This window comes from Sinohyriopsis cumingii, chromosome 1 (genome assembly GCF_028554795.1).
Source record: "Sinohyriopsis cumingii isolate HCF-2022 chromosome 1, ASM2855479v2, whole genome shotgun sequence".
Classification (NCBI taxonomy): Eukaryota; Metazoa; Mollusca; class Bivalvia; order Unionida; family Unionidae; genus Sinohyriopsis; species Sinohyriopsis cumingii.
Window position 1 is genome coordinate 163208518 of NC_142961.1, and position 18451 is coordinate 163226968.

At 35.4% G+C, this 18451-nt stretch overlaps 1 protein-coding gene across 1 annotated transcript in view; it reads left to right on the top strand.

The window, feature by feature from the left end:
- The first annotated feature begins 470 nt into the window (after window positions 1-470).
- LOC149808285 (tubulin polyglutamylase TTLL5-like) overlaps window positions 471-18451 on the top strand; it is a 121214-nt gene continuing 103233 nt past the window's right edge. The window contains exons 1-3 of the mRNA XM_089966531.1: window positions 471-579; window positions 12684-12832; window positions 17729-17841. Coding sequence (XP_089822657.1) covers window positions 12711-12832; window positions 17729-17841 — 235 coding nt within the window. The 5' untranslated portion in view covers window positions 471-579; window positions 12684-12710. The remainder of the gene's footprint in view (window positions 580-12683; window positions 12833-17728; window positions 17842-18451) is intronic.

The following is an 18451-nucleotide window of genomic DNA, read 5'->3' on the forward strand; positions in this document are numbered from 1 at the left end:
AAACAGGGTTTCAACCAGGAATGGGCAAATTCCTCCAACTCGCGGGCCGGATAACTGAACGTTAAAGCCTTACCCAATGATGTACATTAACGGATAAAACCAAGTTACGGGCCGAACCCTGCCCGCGGGTCGCATTTTGCCCACCCCTTGTTTAATCCTGTAATAAATTGCTTCGTAATGGCTGATAAATCAAAACTTAAATAAAATTACAATGTGTCAGACGTGATTGATGAATATTTGCGTTGCAGTGGTCGAATTATCAAGATTTGAATGGATGCAATTAACTGCTACTGCATGGTGTATTATTACAACGCGTCATTATTGACATAAATTGTCACTGTTCAAGTTCCTCGTCAGCCTTTGACATGCTTACTTAAAGTTAACAGCCAGATAGGCGATTGATTGAAGTAAAGGTAAAAATCAAGAGTAGGTGGAATAAGGCCCATTTTACCCTACTCCTACATTCCTTCGTCGCTACAGTGTCTACTACCTATCCAGACGTCAGTTGATGTTTCGATGTCGTAGCTAGAGCCGCTAGAGTGACACTTAGTAGACTCGTCCGTTAATGGCATATTTATGGTAAGACTAATTAACTTAGATAATATTTTTTTTTTTTTTGATGGTTGGGTTTGTTAAACAAATTCGAGCATAGACAGTCGTAGCCATGATTACGATTTATACTGGAAGGTTCAAATTTGATAGGCCTTAGTTCGCGCTCCTGCGTTAGTTATCGGCCTGTTACGATTTCGGTGTTCTCTTTACTACTGAACACTGAACAACAGTTTGTATCATTTTAACACCACTGCATACAGTTATCATATTTTTACGATATAATGGGAGGTGGGGAGTCGGAAAGGTCAAAAGCTTCCGCCTAATATAATATTTGTAAACGCCCAATCATAAATATCGCCTCTTTGTCTAACTTTTTATACCCTATTTTTAGTTGAAAAGAATGAAGTGAAACTTAATTTGACCTTTCTGATAATTTTACAGTTTAAAAACTCGCATGAGGAGAATTAAACCCATTGCTTTGTAAGTGCTAGCACCACGACATATCAGAGAATTGAACCAAATCGGAACAACTCAAGGCCAAATCGGAGCTCTCGAAATCGATTTATGTAGCGTCAGTTGCTTTTACATAGAAAATACATACCGTATAGGGTTTGCCCCCCCCCCCCCGTTATTTTGCTCCAGCATTCTAACATTTTCTTACTGCATTGGTAGAGTTGCAACGGCCTGTGTAAGAACAATAGGTCGCTGGAGCTATTTACCGACTTTAAATAACATAATTAACTGTAAATCTGAAATGCATGCATACATGTATACGTATATAGAGGAGCGTGCTCTTTGGCTGTATGCATAGGAATATTTTGTGGTACGGATATATGTACCTTGGTATCAGTCGGTTTTGTAGCTTTAATTCGTGTTGTTTGATGGTAGTTATTTAATACCTCGGCAGTTGGAACTAAGGCCTTGGGGTAATTATATATATATATATATATATATATATATATATATATATATATATATATATATATATATATATATATATATATATATATATTAAAAAATCATAAACCAGCCAAGAAGGTTAATTCTTGTCTTTGGCTACTGAGGAAAATACAAACACACATTCCTCTTCAGTATAGGGTCATCTTTTATAAAAGTTATATTCAGCCATATCTGGACTACTGTAATGTAATTTGGGGTAATACGTCTAATTCAAACATAATAATATTTTTAAGACTCCAAAAGAGGGCTTGCCATTTAATTCTAGATCAATGTATAGACAATTTTCAGGATGCAATGAATAATATAAAGGCTTTAACAATACATGAAAGAATATTTCTTAGAAAGGCCAAATTGATGTATAAAGTATCCAGAAAAGACATTCCTGTTTATCTAAGCAATATCTTTCACCAAAGAGATGCTGATGGTACTCCAAATATAAGGTCCATAAGAAAAAAAACATTACATTATACCAAGGCCAAAGAAGGAATTGTTTAAAAAATGTTTTCAATATAGTGGTCCACTAGTATGGAACAACATTCCCAGTGACATAAGGCAGGCTTCTAGCATTTAATCTTTTCATAATCAGTGTCTTAAATGGATGAAATCTTTAGAAAATTGAACAGTTCTAGTACCAAAAAGTCAGCCTGCTTTTCTGTAATTTTGCATCATTTTCATAGCTGATTTTTTCATTGCAAGATAATATTTTATGTTTTATATATGTTTATGTTTTCACTGATGCCTGAGAATGTGTTCCAGGCTTGCTACTTTGAATTTTAAAATTATTTAATTATTTAGTGTCAAGCCAGACTCTTCACATCATGTTGTTTATACTGTATATATTTGTACATAACAGATAGAAGCCCTCAAGGTAGATTAATTCTGTAACTAATTGAGTTACCTTCTCTAAATAAACTCTTTATTATTATTATTATTATTATTATTATTAAGAACAATATGTATGTATGTATATATATATATGTCTATAGATCCAGGATTGGTTGATAATAAAAAAGTGAAATGTTAGGAAAAAGAATCTTGTGAGATTATATCCTTTTTGTAACTGAAAGAAAAATTGAGATAATGTTCTACTGATGGAGTTTCAGTATGCTTGACTTATGGCTGTCAACAGTTTCTGATATTTTAGCTGTGGAATTATTTATACTCATGTATATAAAAATCCCTTGGTTCACATAGTTTCCTTCACACAGAAGCTTGCATCGAGGATGGGTCTATAATAAGATATAGGTTTGATCATGGGAATTTTTAATTTGAATTCTGAGTATTATGGCTATTAATGGGAGTTGAGTCAGCACCCTGAGTCCTTTAGTGCCATGTACCACATTAGCTAACCCAGAATTTTCCATTTTTGTTCATGTCTATTGTTCTAAAAAATATTTTTGTAAGGTGTGATGCTGGGAAAATTCATAATATTTTATTACTATAAAATCAGAACAAGAATATTGTGTCAAGATCTTTGGGGCACAGACATTAAAAGAAATCACAGGCCATCCTCTCAAATATTAAATGGTCAGTCTATAAATGTGTTGAGACACTAAATTAAACTAATTTGTAGCTTTATGACACTAAATTAAACTAAATCATTTACATGGGTAAAATTTGCAGCTTTATGACACTAAATTAAACTAAATCATTTACATGGGTAAAATTTGCAGCTTTATGACACTAAATTAAACTAAATCATTTACATGGGTAAAATTTGCAGCTTTATGACACTAAATTAAACTAAATCATTTACATGGGTAAAATTTGCAGCTTTATGACACTAAATTAAACTAAATCATTTACATGGGTAAAGTTTGCAGCTTTATGACACTAAATTAAACTAAATCATTTACATGGGTAAAATTTGCAGCTTTATGACACTAAATTAAACTAAATCATTTACATGGATAAAGTTTGCAGCTTTATGACACTAAATTAAACTAAATCATTTACATGGGTAAAATTTGCAGCTTTATGACACTAAATTAAACTAAATCATTTACATGGGTAAAGTTTGCAGCTTTATGACACTAAATTAAACTAAATCATTTACATGGGTAAAATTTGCAGCTTTATGACACTAAATTAAATGAAATCATTTACATGGGTAAAGTTTGCAGCTTTATGACACTAAATTAAATGAAATCATTTACATGGGTAAAGTTTGCAGCTTTATGACACTAAATTAAACTAAATCATTTACATGGGTAAAGTTTGCAGCTTTATGACACTAAATTAAACTAAATCATTTACATGGGTAAAGTTTGCAGCTTTATGACACTAAATTAAACTAAATCATTTACATGGGTAAAGTTTGCAGCTTTATGACACTAAATTAAACTAAATCATTTACATGGGTAAAATTTGTAGCTTTATGACACTAAATTAAACTAAATCATTTACATGGGTAAAATTTGTAGCTTTATGACACTAAATTAAACTAAATCATTTACATGGGTAAAATTTGTAGCTTTATGACACTAAATTAAACTAAATCATTTACATGGGTAAAATTTGTAGCTTTATGACACTAAATTAAACTAAATCATTTTCATGGGTAAAATTTGCAGCTTTATGACACTAAATTAAACTAAATCATTTACATGGGTAAAATTTGCAGCTTTATGACACTAAATTAAACTAAATCATTTACATGGATAAAGTTTGCAGCTTTATGACACTAAATTAAACTAAATCATTTACATGGGTAAAGTTTGCAGCTTTTTGACACTAAATTAAACTAAATCATTTACATGGGTAAAATTTGCAGCTTTATGACACTAAATTAAATGAAATCATTTACATGGGTAAAATTTGTAGCTTTGTGACACTAAATTAAATGAAATCATTTACATGGGTAAAGTTTGCAGCTTTATGACACTAAATTAAACTAAATCATTTACATGGGTAAAGTTTGCAGCTTTATGACACTAAATTAAACTAAATCATTTACATGGGTAAAGTTTGCAGCTTTATGACACTAAATTAAACTAAATCATTTACATGGGTAAAATTTGCAGCTTTATGACACTAAATTAAACTAAATCATTTACATGGGTAAAATTTGTAGCTTTATGACACTAAATTAAACTAAATCATTTACATGGGTAAAATTTGTAGCTTTATGACACTAAATTAAACTAAATCATTTACATGGGTAAAATTTGTAGCTTTATGACACTAAATTAAACTAAATCATTTTCATGGGTAAAATTTGCAGCTTTATGACACTAAATTAAACTAAATCATTTACATGGGTAAAATTTGCAGCTTTATGACACTAAATTAAACTAAATCATTTACATGGATAAAGTTTGCAGCTTTATGACACTAAATTAAACTAAATCATTTACATGGGTAAAGTTTGCAGCTTTTTGACACTAAATTAAACTAAATCATTTACATGGGTAAAATTTGCAGCTTTATGACACTAAATTAAATGAAATCATTTACATGGGTAAAATTTGTAGCTTTATGACACTAAATTAAATGAAATCATTTACAGGGGTAAAGTTTGCAGCTTTATGACACTAAATTAAACTAAATCATTTACATGGGTAAAGTTTGCAGCTTTATGACACTAAATTAAACTAAATCATTTACATGGGTAAAGTTTGCAGCTTTATGACACTAAATTAAACTAAATCATTTACATGGGTAAAATTTGTAGCTTTATGACACTAAATTAAACTAAATCATTTACATGGGTAAAATTTGCAGCTTTATGACACTAAATTAAACTAAATCATTTACATGGGTAAAATTTGTAGCTTTATGACACTAAATTAAACTAAATCATTTACATGGGTAAAATTTGTAGCTTTATGACACTAAATTAAACTAAATCATTTACATGGGTAAAATTTGCAGCTTTATGACACTAAATTAAACTAAATCATTTACATGGGTAAAATTTGTATCTTTATACAAAACAAAATGTTTGTCTTGATGATGCACATACATACAGAATTCACACATATGACTAATATGAATGTACTGGAATCAAGATATATCACAATTAAGAGAATCTTTAGGGAAATAAAAGAACATTATGCAGCAAATGAAAGCTATGAGAAAAATTACAGAACTAAAAGCTGCTAAAACCTACAAACAAATTAGAGACGTCTTAAAGCTTCAGGCGAAATTGTGTAAATACTTAGATCAACAAAAAGCTTCAGGCGAAATTGTGTAATTACTTAGAGCAACTGAAAGCTTCAGGCAAAATTGTGTAATTACTTAAAGCAACTAAAAGCTTCAGGCAAAGTTGTGTAATTACTTAAAGCAACTAAAAGCTTCAGGCAAAATTGTGTAGCCTTGCTAACATACATTTGTCAACTAACACTGATTCTGTAGTATGGTAGATATTTTGTATCAACTTACAAACATATGGAATATAGATCTAAGTGTTTAGCTAGACCTGTAACATTAATAAAATTTAACATATTCTGATTATCATCTTTTCATTTTGCCACAAATATTTACATAAAATATTTAATAATGAACATGACCTCAAAGTTTTATGAGTTGCCCATTGTCAAGCACCACCATGCAGATTTGATCTTGTCTGATATGAATTTGAGCTTGTCACATGGTGTCAGCTAAGAGTCCAATCCTGACAGGATTCTCAAACAAGACTTTTGAGCAGGATGAATGTTTGGATATGAAGATTGATGGTTGAGGTCCTTCACATGCCCTTGAGACCTGGATGTTTGGATATGAAGATTGATGGTTGAGGTCCTTCATGTCCCTTGAGTCATATGAATGCTTGGAAATGAAGACTGATGGTTGAGGTCCTTCATGTCCCTTGAGTCATATGAATGTTTGGAAATGAAGACTGATGGTTTAGGTCCTTCATGTCCCTTGAGTCATGTGAATGTTTGGATATGAAGATTGATGGTTGGGGTCCTTCACATGCCCTTGAGACCTTGATGTTTGGAAATGAAGACTGATGGTTGAGGTCCTTCATGTCCCTTGAGTCACATGAATGTTTGGATATGAAGATTGATGGTTGAGGTCCTTCATGTCACTTGAGTCACGTGAATGTTTGGATATGAAAATTGATGGTTGGGGTCCTTCACATTCCCTTGAAATGTTGTTTGGAAATGAAGACTGATGGTTGAGGTCCTTCATGTCCCTTGAGTCACGTGACTGCTTGGATATGAAGATTGATGGTTGAGGTCCTTCACATACCCTTGAGACCTTAATGTTCGGATATCAAGATTGATGGTTGAGGTCTTTCCCATTCCCTTGAAACCTTGATGTTTGGAAATGAAGACTGATGGTTGAGGTCCTTCATGTCCCTTGAGTCACGTGAATGTTTGGATATGAAGATTGATGGTTGAGGTCCTTCACATGCCCTTGAGACCTTGATGTTTGGATGTGAAAATTGATGGTTGAGCTCCTTCATGTCCCTTGAGTCACGTGAATGTTTGGATATGAAGATTGATGGTTGAGGTCCTTCATGTCCCTTGAGTCATGTGAATGCTTGGGTATGAAGATTGATGGTTGAGGTCCTTCATGTCCCTTGAGTCATATGAATGTTTGGAAATGAAGACTGATGGTTGAGGTCCTTCATGTCCCTTGAGTCATGTGAATGCTTGGGTATGAAGATTGATGGTTGAGGTCCTTCATGTCCCTTGAGTCATATGAATGTTTGGAAATGAAGACTGATGGTTGAGGTCCTTCATGTCCCTTGAGTCACATGAATGTTTGGATATGAAGATTGATGGTTGAGGTCCTTCATGTCCCTTGAGTCATATGAATGTTTGGAAATGAAGACTGATGGTTGAGCTCCTTCATGTCCCTTGAGTCACGTGAATGTTTGGAAATGAAGATTGATGGTTGAGGTCCTTCATGTCCCTTGATTCATGTGAATGCTTGGGTATGAAAATTGATGGTTGAGCTCCTTCATGTCCCTTGAGTCACGTGAATGTTTGGATATGAAGATTGATGCTTGAGGTCCTTCATGTCCCTTGAGTCATGTGAATGCTTGGGTATGAAGATTGATGGTTGAGGTCCTTCATGTCCCTTGAGTGATATAAATGTTTGGAAATGAAGACTGATGGTTGAGGTCCTTCATGTCCCTTGAGTCACGTGAATGTTTGGATATGAAGATTGATGGTTGAGGTCCTTCACATGCCCTTGAGACCTTGATGTTTGGAAATGAAGACTGATGGTTGAGGTCCTTCATGTCCCTTGAGCCACATGAATGTTTGGATATGAAGATTGATGGTTGAGGTCCTTCATGTCCCTTGAGTCATGTGAATGCTTGGGTATGAAGATTGATGGTTGAGGTCCTTCATGTCCCTTGAGTGATATAAATGTTTGGAAATGAAGACTGATGGTTGAGGTCCTTCATGTCCCTTGAGCCACATGAATGTTTGGATATGAAGATTGATGGTTGAGGTCCTTCATGTCCCTTGAGTCATGTGAATGTTTGGATATGAAGATTGATGGTTGAGGTCCTTCACATGCCCTTGAGACCTTGATGTTTGGATATCAAGATTAATGGTTGAGGTCCATCACATTCCCTTGAGACCTGGATGTTTGGATATGAAGATTAATTTTTAGGGTCCTTCACATGCCCTTGAAACCTTGATGTTTGGAAATGAAGGCTGATGGTTGAGGTCCTTCATGTCCCTTGAGTCATATGACTGTTTGGATATGAAGATTGATGTATGAGGTCCTTCATGTCACTTGAGTCACGTGAATGTTTGGATATGAAAATTGATGGTTGGGGTCTTTCACATTCCCTTGAAATGTTGTTTGGAAATGAAGACTGATGGTTGAGGTCCTTCATGTCCCTTGAGTCACGTGACTGCTTGGATATGAAGATTGATGGTTGAGGTCCTTCACATGCCCTTGAGACCTTAATGTTTGGATATCAAGATTGATGGTTGAGGTCTTTCCCATTCCCTTGAAACCTTGATGTTTGGAAATGAAGACTGATGGTTGAGGTCCTTCATGTCCCTTGAGTCACATGAATGTTTGGATATGAAGATTGATGGTTGAGGTCGTTCACATGCCCTTGAGACCTTGATGTTTGGATATGAAAATTGATGGTTGAGCTCCTTCATGTCCCTTGAGTCACATGAATGTTTGAATATGAAGATTGATGGTTGAGGTCCTTCACATGCCCTTGAGACCTTGATGTTTGGATATCAATATTGATGGTTGAGGTCCTTCACATTCCCTTGAAACCTTGATGTTTGGAAATGAAGATGGATGGTTGAGGTCCTTCATGTCCCTTGAGTCACATGAATGTTTGGATATGAAGATTGATGGTTGAGGTCCTTCACATGCCCTTGAGACCTGAATGTTTGGATTTCAATATTGATGGTTGAGGTCCTTCACATTCCCTTGAAACCTTGATGTTTGGAAATGAAGACGGATGGTTGAGGTCCTTCATGTCCCTTGAGTCACGTGAATGTTTCGATATGAAGATTGATGGTTGAGGTTCTTCATGTCCCTTGAGTCATGTGAATGTTTGGATATGAAGATTGATGGTTGAGGTCCTTCATGTCCCTTGAGTCACATGAATGTTTGGATATGAAGATTGATGGTTGAGGTCCTTCACATGCCCTTGAGACCTGGATGTTTGGATATGAAAATTGATTTTTAGGGTCCTTCACATGCCCTTGAGACCTTGCTGTTTGGATATGAAAATTGATGGTTGAGGTCCTTCATGTCCCTTGAGTCACATGAATGTTTGGATATAAAGATTGATGGTTGAGGTCCTTCACATGCCCTTGAGACCTGGATGTTTGGATATGAAAATTGATTTTTAGGGTCCTTCACATGCCCTTGAGACCTTGATGTTTGGATATGAAGATTGATGGTTCAGGTTTTTCATGTCCCTTGAGTCACGTGAATGTTTGGATATGAAGATTGATGGTTGAGGTCTTTCACATTCCCTTGAAACCTTGATGTTTGGAAATGAAGACTGATGGTTGAGGTCCTTCATGTCCCTTGAGTCATGTGAATGTTTGGAGATGAAGATTGATGGTTGAGGTCCTTCACATGCCCTTGAGACCTTAATGTTTGGATATCAAGATTGATGGTTCAGGTCTTTCATGTCCCTTGAGTCACGTGAATGTTTGGATATGAAGATTGATGGTTGAGGTCCTTCACATGCCCTTGAGACCTTAATGTTTGGATATCAAGATTGATGGTTGAGGTCTTTCCCATTCCCTTGAAACCTTGATGTTTGGAAATGAAGACTGATGGTTGAGGTCCTTCATGTCCCTTGAGTCATGTGAATATTTGGATATGAAGATTGATGGTTGAGGTCCTTCATGTCCCTTGAGTCATGTGAATGTTTGGATATGAAGATTGATGGTTGAGGTCCTTCATGTCCCTTGAGTCATGTGAATGTTTGGGTATGAAGATTGTTGGTTGAGGTCCTTCACATGCCCTTGAGACTTGGATGTTTGGATATGAAGATTGATTTTTAGGGTCCAGGGTCCTTCACATCTCCTTGAGACCTTGATGTTTGGAAATGAAGATTGATGGTTGAGGTCCTTCATGTCCCTTGAGTCACGTGAATGTTTGGATATGAAGATTGATGGTTGAGGTCCTTCACATGCCCTCGAGACCTGGATGTTTGGATATGAAAATTGATTTTTAGGGTCCTTCACATGCCCTTGAGACCTTGCTGTTTGGATATGAAAATTGATGGTTGAGGTCTTTCATGACCCTTGATGTACGTGAATGTTTGGATATGAAGATTGATGGTTGAGGTCCTTCACATGCCCTTGAGACCTGGATATTTGGATATGAAAATTGATTTTTAGGGTCCTTCACATGCCCTTGAGACCTTGATGTTTGGATATGAAGATTGATGGTTCAGGTTCTTCATGTCCCTTGAGTCACGTGAATGTTTGGATATGAAGATTGATGGTTGAGGTCTTTCACATTCCCTTGAAACCTTGATGTTTGGAAATGAAGACTGATGGTTGAGGTCCTTCATGTCCCTTGAGTCATGTGAATGTTTGGAGATGAAGATTGATGGTTGAGATCCTTCACATGCCCTTGAGACCTTAATGTTTGGATATCAAGATTGATGGTTCAGGTCCTTCATGTCCCTTGAGTCACGTGAATATTTGGATATGAAGATTGATGGTTGAGGTCCTTCACATGCCCTTGAGACCTTGATGTTTGGATATCAAGATTGATGGTTGAGGTCTTTCACATTTCCTTGAAACCTTGATGTTTGGAAATGAAGACTGATGGTTGAGGTCCTTCATGTCCCTTGAGTCATGTGAATGTTTGGAGATGAAGATTGATAGTTGAGGTCCTTCACATGCCCTTGAGACCTTAATGTTTGGATATCAAGATTGATGGTTGAGGTCTTTCCCATTCCCTTGAAACCTTGATGTTTGGAAATGAAGACTGATGGTTGAGGTCCTTCATGTCCCTTGAGTCATGTGAATGTTTGGATATGAAGATTGATGGTTGAGGTCCTTCATGTCCCTTGAGTCACGTGAATGTTTGGATATGAAGATTGATGGTTGAGGTCCTTCACATGCCCTTGAGACCTTGATGTTTGGATATGAAGATTGATGGTTGAGGTCCTTCATGTCCCTTGAGTCACGTGAATGTTTGGATATGAAGATTGATGGTTGAGGTCCTTCACATGCCCTTGAGACCTTGATGTTTGGATATCAAGATTGATGGTTGAGGTCTTTCACATTTCCTTGAAACCTTGATGTTTGGAAATGAAGACTGATGGTTGAGGTCCTTCATGTCCCTTGAGTCAATTGAATGTTTGGATATGAAGATTGATGGTTGAGGTCCTTCATGTCCCTTGAGTCACATGAATGTTTGGATATGAAGATTGATGGTTGAGGTCCTTCACATGCCCTTGAGACCTTAATGTTTGGATATCAAGATTGATGGTTGAGGTCTTTCCTATTGCCTTGAAACCTTGATGTTTTGAAATGAAGATTGATGGTTGAGGTCCTTCATGTCCCTTGAGTCACGTGAATGTTTGGATATGAAGATTGATGGTTGAGGTCCTTCACATGCCCTTGAGACTTTAATGTTTGGATATCAAGATTGATGGTTGAGGTCTTTCCCATTCCCTTGAAACCTTGATGTTTGGAAATGAAGACTGATGGTTGAGGTCCTTCATGTCCCTTGAGTCACATGAATGTTTGGATATGAAGATTGATGGTTGAGGTCCTTCACATGCCCTTGAGACCTGAATGTTTGGATATAAAGATTTATTTTTAGGGTCCTTCACTTACCCTTGGGACCTTGATGTTTGGATATGACGATTGATGGTTGAGGTCCTTCATGTCCCTTGAGTCACGTGAATGTTTGGATATGAAGATTGATGGTTGGGGTCCTTCACATTCCCTTGAAACCTTGATGTTTGGATATGAAGATTGATGGTTGAGGTCCTTCATGTTCCTTGAGTCATGTGAATGTTTGGATATGAAGATTGATGGTTCAAGTCCTTCATGTCCCTTGAGTCACGTGAATGTTTGGGTATGAAGATTGATGGTTGAGGTCCTTCAGATGCCCCTGAGACTTGGATGTTTGGATATGAAGATTGAGTTTTAGGGTCCAGGGTCCTTCACATGCCCTTGTGACCTTGATGTTTGGAAATGAAGATTGATGGTTGGGGTCCTTCACATCCCCTTGAAACCTAGTTGTTTGGATATGAAGATTGATGGTTGAGGTCCTTTATGTCCCATGAGACCTGAATGTTTGAATGTGAAGATTGATGGTTGGGGTCCTTCACCTTCCCTTGAGACCTTGATGTTTGGAAATAAAGACTGATGGTTGAGGTCCTTCTTGTTTCTTGAGTCATGTGAATGTTTGGATATGAAGATTGATGGTTGAGGTCCTTCATGTCCCATGAGACCCGAATGTTTGAATGTGAAGATTGATGGTTGGGGTCCTTCATGTCCTTTAAGATCTGAATGTTTGGATATAAAGATTGTTGGTTGGGGTCCTTTACATTCCTTTAAAAGCTGCAGTGTATTGTTAGTGTATTTATTTTAGCATTGGTGAAAACTTTGATCATGCCAGATTATATATTGTAAATCTTTAAAAGTACATTTTGAATTTTTTTAATTGTAATTTGGTTTGATTTTGACAGTTTTCTGTGCTTTTGATGATACCATTTGACCTAGCAGGGTCTTGTTAACTTTTAAATCTAGTCAGTGACAACCAGTCTGTGATCCAATATGGCCTCCAAAGCAGATGATTCTGATGAAGGCCGCAGTACCCCCTACAAAAAGAGTACAGTACAAGAGGGAACAGGAAGTGAATGCGATTCAGATTATGAATCCGAAGAGGAAGGACCACAGTAAGTACCATAATGTTTGAAATAGGTAATTTTGCCAATGTATATTAAGTAAAAATTGAGTTATATTATCTATTATGGCTGAAAGTTGCATTACAGTATTTTACCAAGACTGAGATGTACCAGTGTAATCAGTTTTTCAAAATATTTGGGGAAGGGATTTTTTAATCAGATACAGATATCTTTCTTCAGTGTCTTTTCTGGAACTAAATGTTGCTTATGGAATAAGTTGTCTCCATTTGAAAAAGGGCTTATTTGTTATGTGCCCACATTAGTGGGTAAATGATACTTAAAATTCACCTTTTTGGTCTTGGTATAATCAACAGTTAAGGATTAAAACTGATTACAATTTTTCATTCACATATATTTCTTGAATTTCTTGCTAGATTTTGGCTGTACTTGGCCTTAATCATAATGATGTAAGATGGAAAATTTGCATTACGGTTTTGGTTAAACTCATTTCATTTTCTTCTATTTCCTAACTCAATTGGTGGATTTTCTTCATCTTTGAATCAATCTGTGAAGCTAAGACAATACATTCATTGACATTCTTGCTCAACCATTACACTTTAGGTTCAAGGTCACATGTTTTACAGCAATGTTTTGATTGTGGACTCAACATGCAGGTCATTGTTTTTATGAAGTTAACAAAAGTAGGACTTGAAAATATTATGCGTGATTTTCACATATTCTGTTTAAACTGTGACCTGTTGTTTTTTTAACATTATCTTGATTCCTACAATCACATATCTTATATTAGACCTTGCTCAGTAAACATTTGGCAATTTTTGTAAGAAAGGGGCGGAGGAGAGGAGTTTTCATCAGATAAATTTGATATGTTATTGATCTGTTATCACTGTGTAGGCCTTTTGCAGTGATTGCTTTGGGATCCTCAGGGTCTGAAGAAGGACATCAGTGTAAAATAATTCAAAATAACTCAGAATTCCCATTTCAGCAACGTAATTCAGAACATTTTGCTCCCAAATGATTAAATTGTTTCACAAAATGAAGCCCCAGGCTCCATTCAACATCCACCCCAAAAAAGAATCCTGTCTTTAGTGTAACTCTCATTTAGAACATATCCAAAATGGTTACCACTAACAAGTGGATAGTCACGGTGTAGCTTGATTTTTTTAACCTTTTCGCAGAGAACATAGTGTTTTCATTTGGTATGCTTTCTTGTTCATTTGTCAATCATGTTTTTGTTTTTGCTTTAAAGCTCTGAAGTTATTTCAGATTAAGGGATGTAAATATATCATCAGTAGGCACTGTTTTCAAGGTCAAAGTTCATGGCTTGATAATTTAAGTTTTCTATGACTCTTTCTTTCCACTGTCTAATTTTTATGCCATTTGAGACTATGTGATGAAATGTGGTATGTTTAAACATCATCATTGGAGGCTGTGTTGCATACCACATCAGGTGGCTGGGTGTCTTAGCTTCAAGGTCAAGGTCATTGGTATGTATGTTACATTTTTTCATCATACTTTACATTCTGCTATATAAATTTAGAGCCAATTAAGATTAAATGCATGGTATTTGTACATCATCACTAAAAGGTATGTGATGTACTGTATTGAATGTATGATGTTGTAGCTCATTGTCAGTGAAATTTTAGTTTTCTATTGCATTTTCTATTTTATGCTTGAACGTTCAAGCTGTTTCATATTAAAGTATGGAACTTTGTACATTTTCATCATTAGAAGGTGTGTTACATGTCATCATTGGGAGTCTGTTCTTCAGGGTGTGGAGGACACAGAAGTAATATTTGACATTTTCAATCACAATCTTCAAGGTCAATTATACAACATCACTAGAAGGTATGTAATGTACCGCATTAGGGTCCTGACTTCAAGGTCAGTGTTGTATATCAATTTTTTTAAGCTATACTTCACACTGTCCTATCTGCCCTGTAACTTTAGAGCCCATGCAGCTTTGGTGATGAAATTTCAAATACTTATACATTATTATTAGAAAGTATATCATATGCCATATTGGGTGTCCTATTATGAAGGTCAAGTTAATGATCTAATATTAAGTTTTCCATCATACTGTCATTTTCAATGTAACAAAACAGCTGTTTGAGATTAAGAGATAACATGGTGTGAGTATATATCAGCATTAGAAGGTGCCCCACATGCCACAGTGTGGGTCCTGTTATCAAGGTCTCAGGTGTCCCACATGCCACAGCATGGGTACGTCCTGTTATCAAGGTCCCAGGCCAATGTGTTACGTTTTCATACACACTTTCTTTTCTATTTTAGATTAATGGATTAAACTGGTTATAATTATATGTTTTCATAGGAACTTGGATCGTGTGCTACATGGGGGAGAAGAAATATCCATCTTCAAGGTTAAGATCATTGAGAAATAAATTGAGTTTCAATAATAGTTTTTCTTTGCTCTATAACTTATGAGATATTTAAAAAAGAGGAATAATATTTGATATACTTGTATTCTGTCACTAGAAAATATTTTGCATTTGAATTTTGGGTCCAACATTTAGGGCCAGTATCACATGTCTATATACTGGTTGCTTGTTTTATCTTAAATGCGGTGAACCATGGTACACTTTATTTTTCTCAGTTTTATCTCATATATCACATTAAGTACTTTATCTTCAACATCAAGGTTTGTGATGAAATTTTTTTCCCTTTTCTAAATATTTACTCAATACCTTTTGAGATTGAGTCATAAAACTTATTGCTTGACACATCTGTGAAATAACTCCACAGCTTTGCCAAAACAATCACATTACATCATCACTGTATACTTTTGATGACCTCACCACTAAAATGGACCTAGGAACAAATTCACTGAATTTGCTTGTTTTTTTTTGCTCAGATTGTCTGTGTTTTTTACAGTCAAGATATGTCTTTGTTCAAATGTTGTTGTATAAGACATCATGTCATAAGACTGTTGACCCAACTTCATTTACTGGTAGATGAAATATAACTGTTTCAGTGAGACTTCATCGTGTAACTTTGATGTTTATTGGAACCAACTTTGATAATCATCTGTTTTGAGCAAACGCTAATTATTTCATCTATTTTTAAACTGTTGACAATAATGATTTTAGCCATTAGAAAACTTAGTTTAAAAAGAATCTATGTACATGTATTCATAAGATGGAAAACTTTCAGTTTTCAAGTTGAAAGTATTTGTAATTTAACCTTTTAATAGTGGCCAATGGTCAGAGGAGTGGGTGGGTTGTGAAAAATGTTGTTTGCTGGTTGCACCTCACTAGGTGTGTGTGGAAAAATGTTGTTTGCTGGTTGCACCTCACTGGGTGTGTGGAAAAATGTTGTTTGCAGGTTGCACCTCACTGGGTGTGTGTGCAAAAAATGTTGTTTGCTGGTTGCACCTAACTGGGTGTGTGTGGAAAAATGTTGTTTGCTGGTTGCACCTCACTAGGTGTGTGAGGAAAAATGTTGTTTGTTGGTTGTACCTCACTGGGTTTGTGAGGAAAAATGTTGTTTGTTGGTTGCACCTCACTGGGTGTGTGTGCAAAAAATGTTGTTTGTTGGTTGTACCTCACTGGGTGTGTGTGGAAAAATGTTGTTTGTTGGTTGTACCTCACTGGGTGTGTGAGGAAAAATTTTGTTTGTTGGTTGCACTCACTGGGTGTGCAAGGAAAAATGTTGTTTGTTGGTTGCACCTCACTGGGTGTGTGTGGAAAAATGTTGCTTGTTGGTTGTACCTCACTGGGTGTGTGAGGAAAAATGTTGTTTGTTGGTTGCACCTCACTGGGTGTGCAAGGAAAAATGTTGTTTGCTGGTTGGTTTTAAGTGCACTTTTGGCTATATCATGCTGAGAAATGTCCTTTTCTAAGGAAATAATGAAACAGACAATCTTTGTTGGTCTGGATGGGTGTCAAACCCATGACCCTTGGATCATGAGTCTGATGCTCTACCAGATAAGCCACTGTGTGGAAAAAGAGAAGTTTTGGGTAGTAAATATACTTTGCTGTAAATTTTGACATTAATTGGATAAATTGGAATGGTGATTTTATAATGAGCTGATAGAGATGTATGTTTAAATAATGTTATTCATAATACATGAGAATTTCAGGTATACTTCAATGTACCATTAGCTACAAGAAGTAGAAAATCAGGAGTTGCATGGAAATTAAATCATTTCTGTCTTTACTGAATATTGGGAGATAATTTGTTATAATTTAATTATCACTTAAACATTTAAAACATTTTTTTCCAAATTTGACAGTGAAGACCCAAGGAAAGTTGAAATTTCCTAGCATATTTTAAGGTGTAGTTTAGGGAATGTGTTCTACTTCACCTGTTAAAATTATCTGAATTTTTAGATTTTCTTTTGAGCAATTTTATTAGAATGCTGAGTAAATTTAAAGGAATCTTTTGGCAGTTTTTTTTTTTTGGGGGGGGTGATATTCAGCAGAGTGTAATCTAAAGTTGAACTTCATTTGTCATTTTACTGATATTATGTAACTTCACTTGTCAGTTTACTGAAATATTACTTGTTAATTGAACTTTGGTACATGTCTTTGCCCTAGCTGACTAAACCCCAAGTTAGTTTATAAAGAGATTTAATAGTTGTTCCTTGTAACTGTTCACCTTTTAATAGCTCCCCACTCTATCCATCCATTCATCCTTGGTCCTTCATTCATCCATCCATTAACCCATTCATCCTTTGTCTGTCATCCATCCATTCATCCATCCTTGCATGTCTTCCATCCATCCATTCATCCTGGCCTAAGCATACTTTCACTAATTGCTCTGTTTTACATGCATTATTGAGAGAAATTTTTATATATAATTTTATCATCATTAATCATGTAAACTTTGACTCAGGAATTTTTTTAAACTTTTGTTTAATGGTTTTCATTTATGAAATAATTGCCCATCCAACATCTTATTTGTGTGTAGGTCCATAAGTAATGAGAATATACAATGGACTGGATGTCAAAAGAAGACCCCTGTCATACTTTTCAATCCAGAAGCTTTCCTTAATAAAAGAGGCAATCATAAAACTGTTGGAGGTTTGTATTGTATATTACATTTTTCATGTGTACAGTATATATTATGAAATAGACATGCAGGTAATGGACATAATATAGACATGCAGGTAATGGACATAATATAGACATGCAGGTAATGGACATAATATAGACACGCAGGTAATGGACATAATATAGACATGCAGGTAATGGACATAATATAGACATGAATGTAATGGACATAATATAGACATGAAGGTAATGGACATAATATAGACATGCAGGTAATGGACATAATATTGACTTGCAGGTAATGGACATAATATTGACTTGCAGGGAAACAAGGTAAAAACGAATCATTTTCTGGAGGTGACAACAGTGAATATTCAATTTATTCAGTAGATGGGCAAGTGGTTTGGATCATTTTAGAGTTTTAACAATTGAGAAACTTTTAGAAAGGATGGCAAAAATGATATTTATTAACTTAAAGGAGACCAGAAATAAAAAAATGTCCTTGTATGTATGTAATTATGTACAAATTTTAATTAGACTGTAATGTTTATAAATTAAATATTGTAGGCAGGTAGTGATTATATTGCGTGGAAGATACCATGATTCCATAAATTACAGAGTTTCTCTGAGTTTTGATGAG